At 40.0% G+C, this 22,617-nt stretch overlaps 2 protein-coding genes and 1 pseudogene across 2 annotated transcripts; all 3 read left to right on the forward strand.

Annotated features, from left to right (window-relative positions):
* The first annotated feature begins 2,139 nt into the window (after nt 1–2,139).
* Nucleotides 2,140–5,186, forward strand: LOC139453031 (solute carrier family 2, facilitated glucose transporter member 8 pseudogene; annotated as a pseudogene).
* An 850-nt stretch (nt 5,187–6,036) lies between these two features.
* On the forward strand, nt 6,037–9,430 carry LOC139452745 (uncharacterized). The gene is made up of 3 exons (XM_071234337.1): nt 6,037–6,052; nt 8,323–8,781; nt 9,351–9,430. The coding sequence occupies exons 1-3, from the start codon at nt 6,037–6,039 to the stop codon at nt 9,428–9,430; spliced, it is 555 nt and encodes a 184-aa protein (XP_071090438.1).
* Nucleotides 9,431–14,399: 4,969 nt separating this feature from the next.
* LOC139453033 (uncharacterized) lies at nt 14,400–18,066 on the forward strand. Its single transcript, XM_071234659.1, has 5 exons — nt 14,400–14,603; nt 16,199–16,226; nt 16,786–16,980; nt 17,319–17,437; nt 17,929–18,066. Exons 1-5 carry the CDS (start codon nt 14,400–14,402, stop codon nt 18,064–18,066), a joined length of 684 nt encoding a protein of 227 aa, XP_071090760.1.
* Nucleotides 18,067–22,617: the final 4,551 nt, after the last annotated feature.

The raw sequence follows: 22,617 nt of genomic DNA on the forward strand, positions 1-22,617 counted from the left end.
CCAATTTCAATACATTGTACATGTTCGGTGGTTGTAACGAATATCGACTATTCGATTTGCTACCACTCACATGATTCGATCTGCCGATTGAGAGTCGATCTCATGATATTTCACGACAATTTGTTTCCATGGTATCAAAATGTCTTAATTAATTATATAAGATAGCTACGCGATAAATTGCAAAGAACAATGAAGAACAAAGCGCGGTTTATTTCACGATAAAACATTGTTCTATTATGACGTCATTTCTGGAGATTCGAAAATGCGCTCGCAACTTGATGACGTCATGAATCGGACGACGTTACTTTTTTTTTAAAGGGAAGTACCTAGGGAGTAGCTGGGCCAGGCAGATGAACGCGGTGGCCGAACGATCGCATCCCAAAACGGGAAAGGTATGGCAAGTGGTATTTTGAGAAAAGGTACAGGTATTAAATTGACGTGAGGATTGTGAGAATATGCGGGAAATACCCCCCTGTGCATCAAATGTGCTTGTCCGACATTGCCGCGGTCGGATTCTGTTGATGGAGTCATCATTATTAAAATACGGGTAAATATTTTTAAAGCTTGTACAATTTAATGACATCCATAAAAAGGCTGTTCAAAATGTTGATATCTCATACAGGAAATAAACGACTCGTGGTTGTTTATCGCTACGCCCCTCATGGTTTATTCTCTCTGCAGTGTTTTATTGTGTGGTGAGGTGAGGTGTGTCTGTGGGTGTGTGTGTGTGTGTGTGTGTGTGTGGCTGCTTGTACTAGTCCGGACTGCCAATTTATAGTGCTAGCCCACAGAGATATATCGAACCCCATGATCTCCCGCTCTTCGACCGGACGCTCTACCACAAGCCCACGGAGGCGATCTGTGCATACCAACACACAATAGATGTTATGACGTCATAATGGTAGCGCGTTACCTTTGACCTCAGTACAGACAGAACCGTCTGAGCAGCCAGGATGGTGTGAGTGTACTTTTTATCAAGGGGATTCCTACTCAAGTTTCACAGGGTATGTTATATAGACATAATTTAATACACACGATATGAGGTGCATGCTGTTTATTAAAACAAATTCTGAAAAGATAATATTGCTCTAATTGATATTAACACAGATCATATGAAATTCCTGTTGTTTATCAATGACAAATTAGGATCGATGCATCAACCAAGTCAGCGAGCCTGACCACCCGATCCTGTTCGTCGCTTCTTACAACACGCATAGTCGCCTTTTACGGCAAGTATGGGTTGCTGAAGACCTATTCTACCCCGGATCTTCAGGGGTCGTATGATATACACACACACATCATATGATCTTCATGTTGTTTATCAATGACAAACTGGATGTATCCGTGCGGCATGGGACGTTGTTCCTTATATCAATCACTAGTTTGTCTGACACAGGCTCGATTATTTGCAGACCGACGTCATATAGCTTGACCATTGCTGAGCGTGGTGTTTGACAAAGCAAACAAACAATGAAAAATAATAATTTCACAATAATGGTCCTACGTGTGCTTGAAATCACAGGCGACGATGCGTGTCGTAAGAGGCGAATAACGGGATCGGGTGGTGAGGCTCGCTGACTTGGTTGATGCATGTCATCGTATCACAATACATATCGTGGATCGATGCTCATGATATCAGTCACTGGATTGGCTGGTCCAGACTCGATTATTTTTCAGCCCGCCGTCATATAGCTGGGATATTGCTTCGGCGTTAAACAAACAAAGAGACAAACAAACAAATAACCAAACAAACAAGACATCATCTATAGCGATGCAGGTCTAAGACGTTTAACACTTTGGTCAAACCCACGAGCACGGATATTGTCCTGACAAACCTAGAAATATTATCAGGGCGCATCTGGGATGCGAACTCTCGAATATAGGTTCCTGGCACACCTAGGGGAGGCAATTCTGCATTGCGGCGCTTTAGAGGACAGGGCTATCCGTGTCCCCAAGTGGTGAGCCATGCAGTGCGGACATGTGCAGAGATGCTCCTGCGAACCCTAATGTTAAAACGGGGCGACCTTTGTCAATGATGCAGAAAGGGGGACACTTCAGACGAAATGTTATGTGCATAACTAAGCTTGATCCGTATCTCCCTCAGTGATTGGTCGTCACGTGCTGTAATTATTTAACCACATGTTGCATATATCAAAGGAGCTTTCAATCAGAAACAATATGGCCTCGCTACAAGCTGGAGCTCGCTTGTTGCAGGCAAAACGTGAAAGGACACCTCGTCGTTTGGTCTGGACGACTGTCATAGCATGTCTAGGAGCGTTGTGTTTTGGATATGCTCTCGGATACAGCTCACCAGCAATTCCGAGCATGATAAAAAGTGGTGTTTTGAACAAGCAAAATGCAGGATGGTTTGGATCGCTGATGACAGTTGGAGCAATACTCGGGGGCCCATCAGGCGGGTGGTGTATTGAGAAGTTTGGAAGACGCAAATCTCTAATGATTGCGTCTGTTCCGTTCTTATTGGGATGGGTTGCGATGCTGTCGTCATCAACGTTAACGTACCTTTATGCTGGACGATTTCTTACCGGATTCTCCTCAGGACTCGTGACAGTTTGTGTACCAGTTTACATTGCTGAAATTTCCACCAAATCCATGAGAGGTGTTCTCGGATCATGTACTCAACTTTTCATAACAGTCGGAGTATTGCTGGCATATGCCTGTGGACTTCACTTTGACTGGCGAGGCCTGGCACTCATAGGTGCCATACAAGCGGTCACAGCTCTTGTCATGTCATTCCTCATCCCAGAAACACCCCGATGGTTGCTAGGGAGAAACCAGAAGGCTGAAGCCATCCAGGCCTTGAAGGCCCTACGTGACTCGCATATGGACGTTCAGGAGGAATGCAGAGACATCGAAGAAGGCCTTGATCCACAAGAGGACTTTGCTTGGTCGGAATTTCTGCAGAAACCGGAACTCTCCAGACCTCTCTTCATTGCACTTATGCTTTTCACATTCAGGCAGCTTAGCGGGATTTCCGCTATCACTTTCTACACTGTGTTAATGTTTGAATCAGCAATTCCAGACTTTGCCCATGGTGCTACTGTGGCTGTTGGTGCTATCCAAGTTGTTGCTACCTTTGTTGCCTGCCTCCTGATGGATCGAGCTGGACGAAGGAAGCTTTTGATCATCGCTGGATTAATCATGTCAGCATCTCTCTTCATATTTGGGCTGTACTACAAGTTGCAAGCCAGCAATTCCTTGAGCAGTACCATGAAAACATGGCTACCCGTCTGCTCACTCATGATCTATATTGTTGGCTTTTCTTTGGGATGGGGACCGATTCCTATGCTTGTTATGTCTGAAATATTTCCCTCCCGTGCAAGAGGAGCTGCAAGTTCAATTGCAATCCTTGGTAACTGGCTGGTGGCTTTTGTGGTTACTAAAGAATTCATGACGATGCAAACGATTCTTGGACAAGATGGAACCTTTTATCTGTTCGCTATGTTTTGTTTGATGTCTGTAATGTTTGTCTGGAAATATCTTCCAGAGACCAAGGGAAAGTCGTTGGAAGAAATCGAACTTTACTTTCATGAAAAAAACATTGATGATAAAGTAAATTATCTATTTTGTTAATGTAATATTCTTCTCCTTATAATATTAACTTAATGTGAACGTGATTCCTGTGCGTAACGATCTAGAATGTTTGCTATCAATTTTCAGTATTATATTTGAAATCAGTATCCACAGTAAAGAACGTTAATAACGAACATGCTTATAACGAACTGACAGATATAATGAAAAGTTTTTTGGCCCCGTCCATTTGCAGTATATATGCCCTATATGTGCTTATAACGAACTACGGTTATTACGAACTAAATTTAGTGGTCCTTTAAATTCGTTATAAGCGTAGTTTATTGTATTGTTAATTCATTTAATTTTGAACTGGATATACTAAAAAACATAATTTACCAGGATGTGTATTAAACCCATACAAAACATGTTTCTCTCTACCTCGTTGTTTAGCATTGTGTTTAAAGTGTTTTGTCAACAAAGATAAGATCTAAATATACGAAATGGACTGACATCTTACTATATATATATATTCCTAAATTCTAAATATGTCTGGGATCTAACGGACTGAGGATGTAAACATGGTTTAAATATTAACAAGACAATATCTAAACATCTTTAAAACTATAACCTAATTAGAACTATGATTACAAAGTCGGCGATACACGGGTATCCTTTGACAGGCCTGGACCAGCGATCTGTCATTATATATCCGTTCCTTACTAACAACCGAGGGAGAAATAACGTCCAGTATAAAATATACAACCTTCTAATATGCTTGCTCTTAATATACACTCTTCCAAAAAAAGAAACGAACAGGTAGATTTTTAGTTAATCTATTGTACCTGATAAAGTCGATATATTTAATTAAATATGATAGATACAAAGATGAAATTTGGAGCTCGATTGTCTCATATTGTCGTTGTACAAAGGCATTGAAAACTGTTCATTGTCATGTCACATAAGGCCACAAGGTTGTATCACGAGTATCTCTTTGGCCAGTTATGGGAGTGTCTGCGGAGTGTTCTGACGTTGACGTACACGTCGATCGGGTTCACCCCAGAGGTGTTCGATTGGTTTGAGATCTGGAGATCTCGGAGGCCAGGGCAAGTCGTTGATGCTGGCATTATGAAGGTAGTCCCTGAAGTTTCCCTGAACCACTACCAAGTCAGATTTCGTGGAGTCGGATCCTGTGCAGGGGTGGTAACTCTTCGTCGGCCGGTTCTCGGACGGTCTGCAGTGGAATTGAACTGTGTGTATCGGTCACAAAGGTGGACGTTGAAGTGGCGTGCAACAGAATATTGCGATTCCCTTCTTTGGATACGCCCTATGGCGATGTTCTGATCGGCAGCGCTGAGTCTCGGCATTTTCGAACTTGAAAAATGTTGACAATTGAATGACAAATTATTGGTTTATGCTTGCCCTTTAAAAGCCACTACCACCAGTTACGAATGCCAATGACTTGCACGTGCCTTTTGCTTTACTGTTTTCCTCCATGCCATTTTTGAACATGTTTGAAAACAATGCCGTTTAAGACATTGCAAATCGACAATGGTTGCGTTTTGACGCACCCTTTGTCGAATATCCAGTCACCAACATTTTCCAATTATAAATATCCAATTCATAAACCGGAATTTTTGTGTTTTCAGGTTCATTGAACTACATACTACCTGTGCGTTTCTTTTTTTAAAGAGTGTATATGAAATGTGTAGCTGCTTGACATAGGAAATACCAACTTCGTCCACTTAATTGCTATTTCTCTCGGTGCGGGAAATACCGATTAAATATGACTTGGTTAATATTTGTCATATTACAAAAACAGGATACATAAAGACGGCTTTGTACCACAGGGCCAAGAATACCAGTTGTGCGAAATCACATGACGACTTCGGTACTAAAACGCTTCTATAAATAAACCCACAATTAAAACTTGTTAACTGCATGTCATTTTAACGAGCCATCGCATGGTGCATAAACTTTTAGAAATCATGTTTAAAATTGTTTTAACTCATCTATAAAATGAAATTTTAATTTCAAATTTCAAATGCATGTATTTTGCATACATTTTCATTATTGAACTTCGATATCTCAATCGTGTTTTTAATATTCTAATATAGGGAATTCGGTAATACTGTTGGGTGTATGGATAGCCTAATGCATGTTTATACCCATACTTAATTCCCCTCCTGGGCACTATGTGTGAAGCCCATGCTTTGGATCTACTGCGTTTATGTGGGTGGGACATTGATAAAGCAGCGTAAACTATTCTCTCCCATTATGAACACCAGATTTATTAAAGCCATAATGACTTAATGACATTAACTAATACTTTTAGGCCGAGGTCAGTAAGTCAGGGGGTTTACTTCCACCCTGATGTAAGTAATCCCACAACATTGCTGTAATCCAACAACATAAAGATGCCATTCCCTGTGTTGTTGGTCCGACAGATGGTGAAGGCTTGAGGTCACGCAGCCATGTTCAGCAGACAGCCTGGACGGCAGTAACGTCATGGGGATAATCACAAGTAAGTACTTCATCTCAACGTTGACGACGTGAATGATCTTAAGGGGCCATGCCATTGTTTCAGTCAACACAGCTTTCATGCGACCCAAAGTGCTGTCGAATGAAAGCGATGGCGCAGCGCTGCTCTGACCCGATTTATATCAAGGCGTTTGAGTTTAGTGTGTAAGGGAGGCCCAACTAAGCACAGGTTGTATACGGCTACTACTTTGATTTTTTAATCAAGGCGTGTGAGTTTAGTGTGTAAGGGAGGCCCAACTAAGCACAGGTTGTATACGGCTACTACTTTGATTTTTTAATCAAGGCGTGTGAGTTTAGTGTGTAAGGGAGGCCCAACTAAGCACAGGTTGTATACGGCTACTACTTTGATTTTTTAATCAAGGCGTGTGAGTTTAGTGTGTACGGGAGGCCCAACTTAGCACAGGTTGTATACGGCTACTACTTTGATTTTTTAATCAAGGCGTGTGAGTTTAGTGTGTAAGGGAGGCCCAACTAAGCACAGGTTGTATACGGCTACTACTTTGATTTTTTAATCAAGGCGTGTGAGTTTAGTGTGTAGGGGAGGCCCAACTAAGCACAGGTTGTATACGGCTACTACTTTGATTTTTTAATCAAGGCGTGTGAGTTTAGTGTGTACGGGAGGCCCAACTTAGCACAGGTTGTAAACGGCTACTACTTTGATTTTTTAATCAAGGCGTGTGAGTTTAGTGTGTAAGGGAGGCCCAACTAAGCACAGGTTGTATACGGCTACTACTTTGATTTTTTAATCAAGGCGTGAGAGTTTAGTGTGTAAGGGAGGCCCAAATTAGCACAGGTTGTATACGGTTACCTCTTTGATTTTTTAATCAAGGCGTGTGAGTTTAGTGTGTAAGAGAGGCCCAACTAAGCACAGGTTGTATACGGCTACTACTTTGATTTTTTAATCAAGGCGTGTGAGTTTAGTGTGTAAGGGAGACCCAACTAAGCACAGGTTGTATACGGCTACTACTTTGATTTTTTAATCAAGGCGTGTGAGTTTAGTGTGTAAGGGAGGCCCAACTTAGCACAGGTTGTATACGGCTACCACTTTGATTTTTTAATCAAGGCGTGTGAGTTTAGTGTGTAAGGGAGGCCCAACTAAGCACAGGTTGTATACGGTTACCTCTTTGAGTTTTTAATCAAGGCGTGTGAGTTTAGTGTGTAAGGGAGGCCCAACTAAGCACAGGTTGTATACGGTTACCTCTTTGAGTTTTTAATCAAGGCGTGTGAGTTTAGTGTGTAAGAGAGGCCCAACTAAGCACAGGTTGTATACGGCTACCACTTTGATTTTTTAATCAAGGCGTGTGAGTTTAGTGTGTAAGGGAGGCCCAACTAAGCACATGTTGTATAGGCTACCTCTTTGATTTTTTAATCAAGGCGTGTGAGTTTAGTGTGTAAGGGAGACCCAACTTAGCGCAGGTTGTATACGGTTACCATCTGACCAGATGGATGTCAATGTCGACGGAAAGATACCATAGCGCTCAGAAACACCAGGGTGTAAAAATGTCCCTCATGGTATAATTTCCCTGCAGTGTTATATTTACGATAAACAACTGCCACTCATAGTTTATTTTTAAACAAATTAAAAAATGCGTCAATTACATTACCGATCGACATGACGCCCCGCTTCAACTGAATGACTACAAGCTTCATCCCGATGCTCCGTCATCACTGACTTGCATTTTGATGGAATCTGTTTCGGCTAATCGAGACTAATTATTCTCCGGCGTTGGTGTTTTATAGTTGTAACTTGAAACCGACTGGCTCTTCTTAACGACCACATGGGTGTTTTACAAATTACGTCAAGGTGTTACCACACGGGGCTACCATGCAGTGTATTTGTGATCTAAACCTGTCAGACTTGTAGTTCTAATCTATATCACTGGCCAACAATGCGTGCCCCTGTGGAGAGTCTGATTCAGAATGGTCCCTAGCAGCCTATGCTGGTCGTAAGAGGCGACCAAAAGGTCATGCTTGGTTGTTACGTGTCATCGTAAACGACGGCGTGGATAGTTACCCACAACGTCAATCACAGAATTGACTTATCGATTTACAGGCCGCCGTCAATTGCGTGGATCGATGCTCATGATATTAATGACTGGATTGCCTGGTCCAGAATCGATTATTTACAGACCGCCGTCATATAGCTGGAATATTGCTGAGCGCGGCGTTAAACAAACAAACAAACAAACAAAAATGAAATTCAAAGATATTACTCCAGGGTTTCACTAACTGTTATTTCTCCCATCTATACAGGTAAAAACAGATTCCTAGAACTTCGGAACAGGGCTCTGTGCTTCAGTGATGAACATGACGACCACATAACGGTCAGCGAAGACAAGCTGACAGCGCATTGGGGCTTGGACACCAGTCACTTGGACGACAGTGGGAGGTGCTATTCCAGCCGAACTCTTCACGCCAACGAACTTGTTCGATTGTCAATCCGAGGATCCGGATTCTTTGACCTCGGTTTGACCGACGTCCACCCATCTCAGCTTCACAGTAATAGAGATTTCATCTTCAAATTCATCGTCAGTAAGGTGTTGTATTTCGACCCAATCATATTGGAGTTTTACATCACACCGGAAGGGAATGTTTGCCTGACCGATGGAAGTGACCCGGAAGTTACTATCGCACTTGGCACCCCAGCGAATACTCATTGGTTGGCGATGAAACTTGGGTCTGGAGAAATAACAGTTTCATTTATAACAGACGGTAGGTTTTTTACAATAGTTGAAAAGGTATCCAAATTAGGAAAAAATGTCGTCAGGACGTCTTGCGGACGCTCAACCTTTTGTGAGATGACATTCACAATTATTTCACAGTCAAAAAGAGGTTTCAAAATGGGATGACTTTTTCACCATATGTTTCTACTCTCCCAAACTACATCCTCTCAGAAAACCATCTTGTACATCTCAAATCAGACTTTTGAAACATTTGCGTCTTGCGTCTGAATTTTGTTTTGTTAAAACTCCACAACGAAAATAAGAAGGGGGAACAACCATATTATTTCTAAAAAGAGCCCCTGTTATCACCTTGTCCTTAGGAGCGATGGGGTAGCCTAGTGGTTAAAGCGTTAGCTCGTCACGCCGAAGATCCGGGTTTGAATTCCTACATGAATACAATGTGTGAAGCCCATTTCTGGCGTCCCCCGTTGTTGAATATTGGTAAAAGCGGCGAAAAACTACACACAATCTGGACCTGAAGGTATTCAGCTTGACCAAAGTTGATATTTGAATCCAAAATATATTGATGAATCTTTAAAGGAAATGCTTCTGTTTCAGGTGAAGCAACCTCCACCTCGGAGTCCAGTTCAGAATCGGAGTCAAGTTCAGACACATTAAAACTTGCTATGGAACCGTAATGTAATGGTAATTTCATTATTTTCATTAAATGCAGCAGAGCGCACATATGTACATTCGAGAACCGTTTTTTGTTCGGAGTCAGTGTGTTATGTATATCAGCTAGGTGTGAAGTGTTTTCTTGTATTAAACAATTATCAGAGTCTCAATTGATATTTTCGAGTTTTGTCCCGTGACATGTTTTGACATGCGGATAAAGAAATGCATCTGTTAATATGCTCATAAAACTCCATTCTGCCACTCAACAGTTTTACCACGTTTGCTCATATTCCAGACCGTCGTCATATAGCTGCAATATTGCTGAGTGCAGCGTTTAACAACAAACAAACTACCATATTCCCTTTTGAAACAAATGGTCTTGAGTGTTCACCAGAAGCTGTTCCCACCTTCACAGGGGGCACGGGTGGCCCAGTCGTCTAAGGCGCCGCGATTTGCTGTTCAGAGTTGCGTCCCTTGGGCATACCAGAAACCTATGATTGTGGGTTCGAATCCCGGTTCTCCCCGATTATGTTTCTAGGTTTTTCAGCACCATACCCGTGCTCGTGGACTTCACCGAAGTGGTAAACGTCTAAGACCTTCATCACTTCGGGCTTTCCTCCCACATTAAGCTGACACGCCACGATATAACTGGAATACTGTTAAAAGCGGCGTTAAACCCAACTCACTCACTCACTCACTCTTACCTTCACATCTCTTGGATCTGTCCTACCCTGAAATATGAACACTGGGATCGTATCTCATTGTCGAAATAACAGGCTCCGTAGGGTAGAGGATTAAGCCACTGCCCGGAGAGCGGAAGGTCGGTGGTTCGAGCCCTGGCTGCGTCATACCAAAAGACGTTTAACGGTGGCACGTGTTGTTACCTGCCTGGCGCTCGGCATTATGGGTATTAGACAAGGACTGGTCGGCTCGGAGTCATTATATTTTGCCTGAGTGGGAAATCCACGTTAAGCTGTTGAATGGTATCTCCTTGGGTCAGCGTTTTAATATAAGCGACAAAACCCTTCTATATTGATAAGAAATGCCCACTAAAAGCAAAGTCGATTTACGATTCCGACTATGTGGTGAGCATGTGTTAAAATAGTGATGATACCAGGTGTTCGGGAAAAGGCGCGCGTATCCTCCACCATCGATGGGACACGTCATAGACACATGCAATGGCAAGTCAATTGTTCGCCTGAAACAAAAACATGGGGAAAATGGTACAAGTCGAAATAGGGAACTGCATGGAAGATATTTTTCTCACGGATGCGTCAAGTTAGGAAATGTCCTCCATTTCTCTACCCTTAAAGTTTTTGAAAGCGTTCCTACAATCAAGGATGATGGAGGAACGGAGTGTTTACAAACCTGTCAAGTATTGATGTAATCGAGGAACATGTTACAAACCTGTGAAGTATTGTTGTGATGGAGCATACTGTTGATAAACTGGTGAAGTATTGATGGCGGTTATTCATCAAAGAGAAAAAGATAAACCAATCTACAAAGCCTATACCAATGAGATTGTTAATCAACAATTAAAAATTCTAAACCATAACTCTTTTAGGTGTGACCAGATCGAAATATATGATACCAGTGTACACTGAATTCTGCTTTATCTGGAAAGATTAATGGATACACAAATAAGCAGTATAATTAATAAACAGAACCAGAAAGCACAACACAAACAATACCGTTTTCGACGTAAAACGCGCCCAAGGCGCTCTCAACACTAAAAATAGGGGGCTCTAATTGGAATATAATTTTGGTGAAGGAGTTGAAATTTCGTGGTTTATGCTTACAGACTGAAATGATACAAAAGAAATGTCTGTGCGTATTATACAGGACAGATATATTTTTCCAGAATTTAATTTCCGTAATTAAACGTGCATATAACACACGAGTGCGTATTATACACGAATAAATAAGTCGTGTGTACATTGATCGATCGGAAGGGTGCTAAATGGGATTGCTCACTGGCCAAAATATATTACCGTCAAATACGGTTACCCACACCCTTCATCAGCCTGCGATCTCAACTTGAATCCATATGCAGGAGGAGCAGGTGTTCAACTGATTATATGCGTTTCCACGCGCTTGTCAATTTAGAATCATGATTGAAATATTAATTAACATAGAACATTTTTAATTATCCCATAAAACGAATTTAAGAAAAACTGTTTACTCAGCTGTAGATCCTAATTTAGGGAAACAACAACCCCTTTTAATGAAATGCCCTTAATGAAATATATGCACTACAGTCATAAACTGTGATTATTAACGTTATTTTGTCGAGGAGGATAAAAAATAACACCAACCATACAATGGACAGATTCAGTATCATCATACTGAGTTTATGACACTATCTGAAATTACAACAAGGCAGCTGTTTCCAGATTGTGGAGAAAATCAACCAACAAACAGAAAGGTAAAAGTAGTGAAGTGCTACCAGACACATGTACACTTGTAATACTCCTTACTAGTGAGTGACTCGTCAAGATATGGCTGAAATATTGCCGATGTGACGTAAAGCTTTAACTCACTCACTACTAGTGAGTGACCCGTGAAGATTCCCGGGTAGAATAGGTCTTCAGCAACCCATGCTTGCCGTAAAAGGCGACTATGCTTGTCGTAAAAGACGACTAACGGGATCGGGTGGTTAGGCTCGCTGACTTGGTTGATGCATATCATCGATCCCAATTGCGCGGATCGATGCTCATGATGTCAATCACTGGATTGTCTGGTCCAGACTCGATTATTTACAGACCACCGTCATATAGCTGGATTATTGCTGAGTGCGGCGTTAAACAACAAACAAACAAATACTAGTGAGTGAGTGAATGTTGTTTACTACCACCGTCAGCAATTTTACAGCTATATCACGGAACCCTGTAAAAATACGTGTCTGAATAAGTAAAAAACAGTGATTGAAAGCATGAGCACCTATCCACGCCATCTGGACAAGGTGACACGCAATCAGCTCAGTATATGGATCTGATCACCCGATCCATTGTACTCTTACGACATACATAGGTCATTGGGGACCAATTCATTCCCTGAATCGCATAAGGGTTGTCCAGAGTCTGAGAGAAGAAACGTTTCTGTCACCAAGTAGGTGCAGTATTTTGTAGCTACCATTGAAAATGTTTATCTGACATGTAGGAATAAAAAAAGTTTCAGCATAACACTGGCACTTTCTTTTATTGGAACTCCGTCTACTGTGGGTCCCAAGGCGTATTTTGTCTTCTTCCCCAGAAGAAAGTTTATCTTGATTCAGTGACAGAAAACATGCTTAGTCTCTTACAAAATAGGTCTTTCTGTCAAATGGTTAAAATATTAACAGTAACAACCAATGCCAATAAAACTGTGTCCACAAAAGACCTGGTTGGCTTAAGACTGCGATCGGCAGATTAATTTATCTCATCCAGATTGTTTTTTGTAATATGGGAAACATATATGAGTCTTACTGCATTGGTATGTTTACGAGAAAATACCAATTTAAGATGTGAGGCTCATATGTTCTATCATTCGTCACCATTCGCCCCTTTCCGTAACCTGCATAACGACTCGTCCCCCTATCGATGAATGTTATGTGCGAAAATACGACAAACCAATCAGAATGCGCGCATGATTTCAAGTTCCTCGTCAAATCATCCCTCAGAAATATTATTTTGATTTTACATATGTCTTGCATTCTAAAAATATACCCAAGACACAGTAACATGTGTTCAATCATACTGTATAATTCCGCATGTCCCGATGTGCTTTAAATTGCATCTGAAATATATATAATATATGGGGAATTATTCAACCATTAGGCAACGAGTTGATAATTGTTTTAGGTATGCCCGTTTGCGCTAAGACGGAACCCGGTCGCAAAAATGGCCATGAGAGGGGCACGAGTCGCTATTCGGCTTGTCCCGGAATAACACGAGTTGGTCACGAATGATGTTCTATATTATAACATGACAGACACTCGTACTTCGCGGGTAGCCGTACATGAATCACAGATGAATACACAGGGCCACTATGTGGTGTAGTTGGCAGCGACGACTCTCCCTCATTAATCCCCTTAAGATAATATACTCCTCAAAAGAAGTTACAGAACATCAGATATTCATCTTCCCGAGGCATGGGCGTTAACGGACTATAAAAGTCCAGTTTCCACCCTTGCCGAACTGGAATTCCGGAGTTACATTTTGGCTGGACTAACGAGTATATGCATAGTCCAATCAAAACTGCGTATCGGACTAGACATACGGTTCGTAAACAACATGAACTTTTTCAACGTGCAGTGAGTGAGTGAGTGAGTTTCAAATCAAATCGTCTTGACTGGGCGCCGCCATTTGTTTGAAGCAATTGCAAGTGATACGTGAGGTGGAATCTGATTAGTTAATAGGGGCGTAGAAGGGACATAACTCGTAATAGCCACTGGTGGCGCTACGATCGAGAATGGAAATTTCAACCTAGTTCGGCCAGGGTGGAGACTGGACTGTTACAGTCAGTTATCGTTCTTGCCTCGGGAAGATGTCCGATGTTTTCACATGCTTCCAATTTAACTTGTTTTGAGTTGCATTTGATATAAACAGTATACACCACAGAATATTCATTCTCGTTTCTCTTCTGAAACAGATTTCTTTTAACGTAATAGGTAAAATAAATGAATGGATTAATGAAATCATTGATGAGTGAGTGAGTGAGTACGGTTTTCCGCCGCTTTTAGCAATATTCCACCAATATCACGACGGGGGACACCAGAGATGGGCTTCACACATTGTACCCATGTAGGGAATCGAACCCGGGTCTTCGGCGTGACGAGCGAACGCTTTAACCACCAGCCTCCCCGACCGCCCCGAAATCATTGATGATTCAACGTGTTCACGAAAAGGGTAAGCATGTCCTGCCGCACCGGCAGCATCAAACTATGTTAATTATCAGCAGGTCAATAGAAATACACAAATAAGTCGTCACTTCAGTTTCAGTATCATGTGAAGAATGGGAAGTATGACATTGTGCGGAGTCCTCCTCTGTGTGATACTGTGGGCATGCGTGGAGGGCGACAAGGACGACAAATTGTTCATGCTTGAGATATCTCTACCCCCGCTGCTCGGCAGAAATGAGGCATCTGATATATCCGCCATCAAGCAACTCCTCTCCAACACCCAAGGAGTCAATGTCACATTTGCACTCAAGAAGAGTGTTCAAAGGACGAGGTATTGTTAGGATTTTTTTTGCCCATTGAAAAACGACACTTTTAGGTTGTTTAATTTATAAAAATATTCAGTCACATATGCTCTCAAGGTCATATGTTCAAATTTAAATTTTATTACTCTACTTCGTCAAAATAAATATTTTGATGTGTCACATACACTCTCAAACACAGGATATTCAGGTTTCTCCAAAGAATTTGATATGAGAAATGACACATTCTTATGTTACTGGAATGTTGTAAAGGTCAAACCGCCTTTTAAGGACTTATGACAAACATATTACATAAATTAATCAAAATGATGAGTTATCGAATCTTAAGAAAAAAATGTCTATATTTGTTTCACGTTGTGTTTGCTGTGTCTTTATCAAAACATTCTATGAAACCAGCTTAGGTCCAAGAAGTGCTCATGTTCAAATAATAGAAAATAAACTCCATCAAAACCAATAACATGTTTATGAAACGTTTTTGTCTTGCTATGTTGACATACGTACACGATTCAAATGTGATATGCAGTCTAATTATTTCATTCAAATGAACATATGTTGTCATTATATACAAAGGATCTGTTTTTTCCTTAAACTATGCAGATTAGTGTGTCAAAAAAGGTCCTTATGCAAATTGCATTTCACATTCGCAATCTGGATAATTTGCTTTAAACTCTTAAACGTTTAAAAAATGTTACTGTTTGCCAGATGTGAATCAAATCATTGTTGCTGATTATAGTCACGTACAGGGGGCTGTGTGAGTACGACTGTCGTACGTCCATATTAAACTATGGGAGTTACGACAATCATAACCTTTCGCATCGTACGTCTATGGTAAAGTATGGGACTTATGACAATCATAACGCAACGACTGTCGTTCGTCCATGTTAAACTATAGGGCTAACGGCAATCATAGCGCTTTGATTGTCTTAAGTCCATGTTAAAGACTAACGAAAATCATAGCGCTTTGATTGTCTTAAATCTATCTTAAACTATGGGAGAAACGACAATCATAGCGCTTTGATTGTCTTAAGTCTATGTTAAACTATGGTGGGAGTAAGAAATGGAAAAAAACGACAGTAATCACGTTACGAATCACGCGTCCATGTTAAACTATGGGAGTTGCGATAATCATAACGTTACGAGTCTCGTAAGTGTTTGTTCAACTATGGGAAAAACGATAACCATCACGTTACGAATCGTAAGTCTATGTTAAACTATTGGAGTTACGACAATCATAACGCTTTGATTGTGTTAAGTCTACGTTAATCTGAGGGAATAACGTCAATCATAGCGCTACAACTGTCATACGTCAAAGTCAAACTAGTGGATTTTACCACAATCGCAGCACTTCGGTCGTTTCGTGTACGATTCCCACTGTATCATAAGCCATGTATTTGGAATCAAAGATGGCACGCTGTGGTTAAGCTAAAATACACATCTATTTTGTGTGTTATGATCCAACACCTTAATTCACTAATTATGAAGCATTTTTTCCCTTAGCCCTGCAGTTTTTGGGTATATACTGGTATATTATACATTGTTTGGATCAATATTTCTTTAAAATATATGTAAATATTTCTCTTATCCATTTTCAGGAACTCGGGTACCCCGTCATAATAGCAGGTATGTCAATGGGATGCAACCTTTCAGACAGGTGTACTATTGAGTTTCGTTTACTCTGTAGACAATAAATATGGTATGTATTTGGCTTAACCATGAAATGGATTGTATTATCGCTGCCATAACCAATCCAGTCCGAAATTACATTCTGATAAATATGCAAATAAGTCACCTAGCAGTAATTACTTTCAATACTCTGCATACATCGATGTGATGCCTCAGAAAACTATAATTTCATAACGTAACGTTTAAACAGAGTATTTCTCACGTATCTGAACTTTCTTTCATCATAAGAAATATATTATATGAAAAGAGATAATTCCTTGCCAAAGGCTCGCAAAACACAGTTTGTATTCCTAATCTCTAATATTAATGACACACTTGGCAAATAATCTCTATTTCTGATAAAGTCCTGGTTTTGACAATGTATATACTTGATTTGTATGATCAGTGATATCTGGATCAAACATTTCAAGATAAAACACTTTATGATTAATGCGACAAAGTCTCTGGAAAGTTTGGAGTGGTACATTTACCTTAGTTTGAACACGTGTACTTTTAGTTGTGGAAGTGGAGAACGACTGTACCTGGGCTTCTGTAACCAGTGTCCTGGCTTCAAGAGGTGACAAGTACTCAGCCATTCCTCTCTACCACTGTGAGGACTTTGCAAGAGCCATGAATGTGACACTCAACAGTCAGACAAAGGAGTTTGATAATGTGACCATCTTTCTGGCAGATCTTGTCTTCTACGCAAAAGGTAAATTCAGACAACTTGGTTGCATTATAAATAATAGTATTAGCATTGCAAATATTTGATATTAAAATGTCTACTGTGGTCAGTTGTGTGTCTTTTTGCGAAGTATTCATAATATCATACAAACATGGATCCTAAGAGCACACTTTTTGCAACCTAACCGTCAGCAGTGCCAACACTGACAAAGGCATGAATATTTCCGTTTACAAGTTCTAGTGAAGGTCCATCAAGCTTTCGTCCATGATAGTGTGGATTCGGCCAGTATCAACAGGACATTTTCATATAGTGCATTGCTGCCAGAAATAGCGTGTCTGAAAATTTTGTATATCACATTGCTGCAGGTTATACCACAGCAGAGTACACGAACATCCTGAAGAGCCATCTGGAGACCACCAACACTGTCACTCAAGATGGAACCATGATGCACTGCTACAGGGACATGGGATACGTTCCCATCAGGGTAAGCCATTTGTAGAAAGATGATAATAACTAACGCTTACAATGTATTATTTCACGCAATGGAGTTCCATCATATTAAAGTGAGTGAATTGAGTTTAATGCCGCTTTAAACAATATTCATTTATATCAGTTTGATTAGGGGAAAGCCAGAAGTGATGCAAGTCTTAGACGTTTACAACTTTGGTGAAACCCACGAGCACGGGTATTGTGCTCACAAACTTAGAAACATAATCAAGACAACCTGGATTCGAACCCACGATCATAGATTCTGGCGTGCCCGAGGGATGCAATACAGTAAAGTCGGCACTTTAGACAACTTGGCCACTAGTGCCCCACTTTTGTTTAAGAATCAAAATGAAAGTAACAGTCATAAGCAACATAGTCGCCTTTTACGGGAAGCATGGGTTCCTGGAGACCTATTGATGAGTCACTACATGACATAAAAACCTTGGATGAACAACTCGAGCACATAAAGAGTCATGTTGTTTTCAGATGTTTCATTTCACTGAAGCCAACCCCTCTGAGAATGAGCGGTTGCAGGAGACGTTCAAGGTTTCAGAGAGATTCCACCTGGACATACGGGCCTACCAGCACCTGTACCTCTACCCTAACGCTTGTCCGACGGCTTAGAAAACGCACCGCAACATCCTCTCATGATGTCATCATAACCAGAACCAGAAGTTTCACATCCGTCTGTCAGCTACCTGCTACTGTCAGTTGTTCTTAAGTGCACCCCAAAACACAGAGATTCCTCTTAAATTCTTCATTCTTTGGGTGGTCATGGTAAAAGCGTTGGGGGTCTTTGGATACAAAACATATATGTATATAAAGGAAAAATGTGTTGGTTTGATTAACATTGATGTAAAATTAATGAATCACGGGAAATGACCAAGTCTGTTTGTATGGTCAGCTATTGCATAGATTGTTGGAGGGTGATGCTTAACAAAACAACCCGAATGTCATCACGCTCCTCAATATTAAACTGTAATTTCTTCAGAAAAGTGTAACGGGCACAAATAATTTATAATCCAGGCATACATAAGTTGGTTTTTGAAAGGTAAGCCGTAAGAGGCGACTAACGGGATCGGTCGGTCAGGCTCGGTGACTTGGTTGATGTATGTCATCGTATCCAAATTTCGTGGATAAATGCTCATGATGTCAATCACTGGATTGTCTGGTCCAGACTCTATTATTAACAGACCGCCGTCATAAAGCTGGGATATTGCTGGGTGCGGAGTTAAACAATAAACAAACAAATTTTAAAAATATAATGAAGGCATAATTTTGGATCAAGATTTCACTGGTGTCAGTGTTGCTATCTTTATGTTATGCTTATGACATAGTTTAATACTGTCTGAACTGAAGTCATAATTAATAAAAAATGCATTGCGATTGGTGCCTTTTTTCATTTTTATTTGTGCAAGCATCTGCCAGTGTGTTAAAAGGAAACACTATAGCACCCAAACTGTGAAAAGTATTTGGCTTTGGACACTGTAAGTTTCATGTATTTCCTTCATTGCTTGACATAAAAGCTTAAGATTATATGCAGAATTTTAGCGGAATCTTATAACTTCATCACCAGTTTTTATATGAAGACATGTACATGTGTAAGCCATATTTTGTTCAACATTTATACTGAACCGCAAAAGAAACGTCGCCCCAAGTATCATTGCATGAAAAGTTGTCATTTAAATATCTGGGTAATTTTTGTCAAAGTTTCTAAAATTTAACATTACCTTGTCCAAAAAATGAAATTTGATGATAAAAAAACCAAGCAGATGACAATAAAACCGATCACCCAAACGCATCACGACAACGGCCATGGTAACCCAATGCATGTGAGGTCCGTGCAAATTAAAATGCACATGCGCTCCCCCATTTCTTGCCCTATAAAAATCCACCCAGATCGGATAACATGCATTCGTTATTGAATTGCTACCACATGCCAAGATTGACAAGATATCAGCGACAACAAGCCCTTGGACGATTGAAAGCTGGACAAGCTGCCCACACTGAAGACCCATTCTGACACCACGTCACGCCGGGACCAGGCGACGCCTTGCGGAACGTTATTCTGATGCTTGTGTTGTTGAGAGAGCATCATGGTGTGGGGTGGAATTGTTCTTGCACAGAGGGTCAGCCCTGTGGTCTTCCAGAACATCGGCCTAGCGAGAGGCAATGGTGTCACAGCAGCTCGGTACATTGATCAAGTCTTGAGACCACGCCATACATCATTTAGCACGTCGCTTTATGATAAAGGAAAGGGTTTGTCACTTTATTGGTCACGTTACAAGGACAAATGCAACCGAAGAGGAAACTGTTTGTGGATGTCAGTGAACCACTTGAACTGCATGTTGTAATGACGTGGTAGTCTGTCAATAAAAGTCATACACGAGAGATAAACGTTACTTACGCGGCACTTCCCGGTTGAACTTCTTATGGTAATGGAAAGGTTGTGCTGCTATTATTTAAATTTTACAGATCATGTCGGCCAAAGTTGTTCCTTTTATATTAGTGGAACCCTAATACAAATATATGAGGTATGAAACAAAATATTAATTAAAATACCTAATTCTTTTTTTTCTCTTATCGTTTTTAGAAAGCTGCACCTGTTACATAAATGGGCTTCTGCCCAGGGAAGCAGAAAGCCCATGACATAAAGCACAACTTATCAGTACATCTTACTTTGTTGTTTTTTTACCGAAAATAACACACTTCTCATTCACACATTCACTCTAGTTTATATATCATATTGCAGTTTAGGAAAGTACATGGTCTCAAACATTAAAATCTTAAGTGCAAAACTAAAATTAAATAGAAAGCTGCTCCTCATTTCGAAAAGTTGATGATACAGCATCCAAGCACCATAGAATATCTGTTGATTACCTGTCTTGAAAGCAATATCTTTTTCAATGTTGTATCGTGAAAAAGCTTCCTTTTATAAACATGAAAATGAGGTTTTGTATTTCTGAATTTGCATCTATAAATATAGAATTTTGCAATTAGTAAAAGTAAATCAAACACTTCATCTGTTTTTATGTTCTCTTTAACTCCAAAAAGTATCAATACTGCACACAATATCATATTATAAACATGAAAGCACTGGTCTATCCACACTGACACTTCATCCCAAAATTGTTTTATTACATCACATTCCCAAAACAAGTGAGTAATTGTTTCCTTTTCATTGTGACGGAAGAAGCACAAATCATTCTGAGCATAATTGAGTAAATACATAAAAGTATTAGTGGTGAGAATTCTGTGGGTAATTATGTATTGAAACCATCGCAGATTGACATCCTGTGTTGTACTGAAAATTTTATTACGAATATTGTTCCAGTTTAAGTTTTCAAACTGTAATTCCCACTTTTCCTGCCCTTTAGTTTATAGTTCTGTAGAAACCAATGAAAAATAAATATGCTTTGAACCGGACATGGAACTACAAATGGTTTTTACCACACAGCGCTGATCCTCCACAGAATCTGTTGGGACTCTAACTAAAGTTAGAGCTCCAAGGTATTGTTTAACGCTGCTAACAACACCATGAAACTCCAAATAGGATGAAAAAATACCATACATATCATTAAATTCCTCATATGACAGAAACTCCTTATTGGCCTTGACCAAGTCTATAATTTGGGAGACGCCCTCCTCAAACCAGTATTTAAAGAAAAAATATTTCCTATTAATTTTAATATTAGGGTTATAAAAAATTGGTTCAGTTAAAAAACTACTGAAAGATTCTGGCTTGATTTTCTTATCAAGCACTATAAATGACTGAAAGCAACTTTTCCAAAACTCATTACTTATCAAAGATAATTTTCTCTCAAAGAATGTCACACCAAATTCACCAAGGTTACACAAATAAGGATATGTAGATTTAAATAGGTGCTTCCATTCTTGATCACCTGAGGTCTCCTTATCCATGTGGCCTTAAGAGATGTTACGTATGAAAACGAGTTCACCATACCTAAGCCCCCTTGCTTAACAGGTTGACAAACTTTAATCCTCTTTACTTTGTCTCGTTTATCACTCCAAAGAAAGCATAGCATTTAAAGTAACAAGAAAACCATTTGGGGGATCAGGCAGTGATAACAATAGATAATTGAGTTTTGAAATCAACAAGGATTTAATGATTGCCACCATACCAATTGGAGTAACTATCCGTTTCATCCACCTATTCATAATCTGTTTTAACTCAAATAATTTGTCTTTAATGTTCAACTGAACCATTTTTTTCAGATTTGTGCAAAATTTGACTCCTAGAATTCTGAACTCTTCTGGATTCCAACTAATAGGCAAATCATCTTTGAACTTTTCCTTATAACCTCTCTTGGAGCCAAGCCAGATAACATGAGTTTTATTATAGTTAATCTCAAGACCAGATATTTTGGCAAAACAATCAAGAGAGTTAATACATGATACAAAAGAGGACTGACTACCATCAAGTAATAATGCCATATCGTCAGCATACTGACTACGAAGATACTCACTAGCGTCCACCAGGACACCTTTGACATCTCTGTTAGAGCGGATCATATTGGCTAGTATTTCTGCACAGAGAATAAATATATACGGTGATTATGGGTCACCCTGTCGGCAACCGCGTGTGATATTAACCCAAGATGACAACTGACCATTAATGGACATACGGCTTTTAGTATCATTGTAAAATACTGATATATATTTTCTTAAATTTTCACCAAATCCCCAATAGGATAAAGATTTGTCTATAAATGACCAAGCAATGGAATCAAATGCCTTCTCAAAGTCTATAAGAAGAAGCATACCAGGAATGTTTGATTTTTCTGTACATGAGATGGCATCATAGATTAAGCGAATATTGTCACCAATGTAGCGACCTGTCATAAAGCCAGTCTGATCTTCATTAATGATAAATGGCAATCTTGATTTGATTCTATTTGCTATGCATGAAGATGCCAGCTTATATGAAACATTCAATAGTGATATGGGCCTCCAGTTAGTTATGACGCGTTTAGGCTTGTCCCCCTGGGGAATACAGACAAGAACCCCTTGTTTCTGGGTAACAAAGAGTACATCTGATATTAAACCAAAATTCAATGATCGCAATAAAAATTGTCCAATATCTTTCCAAAAGAATTTATAAAATTCAGTGGGAAAGCCATCTGAGCCTGGGCTTTTGTTATTTTGCATATGCTT

The sequence above is a fragment of the Haliotis cracherodii genome, unplaced genomic scaffold (genome assembly GCF_022045235.1).
Source record: "Haliotis cracherodii isolate W230 unplaced genomic scaffold, xgHalCrac1.p SCAF_9, whole genome shotgun sequence".
In the NCBI taxonomy this organism is placed as follows: Eukaryota; Metazoa; Mollusca; class Gastropoda; order Lepetellida; family Haliotidae; genus Haliotis; species Haliotis cracherodii.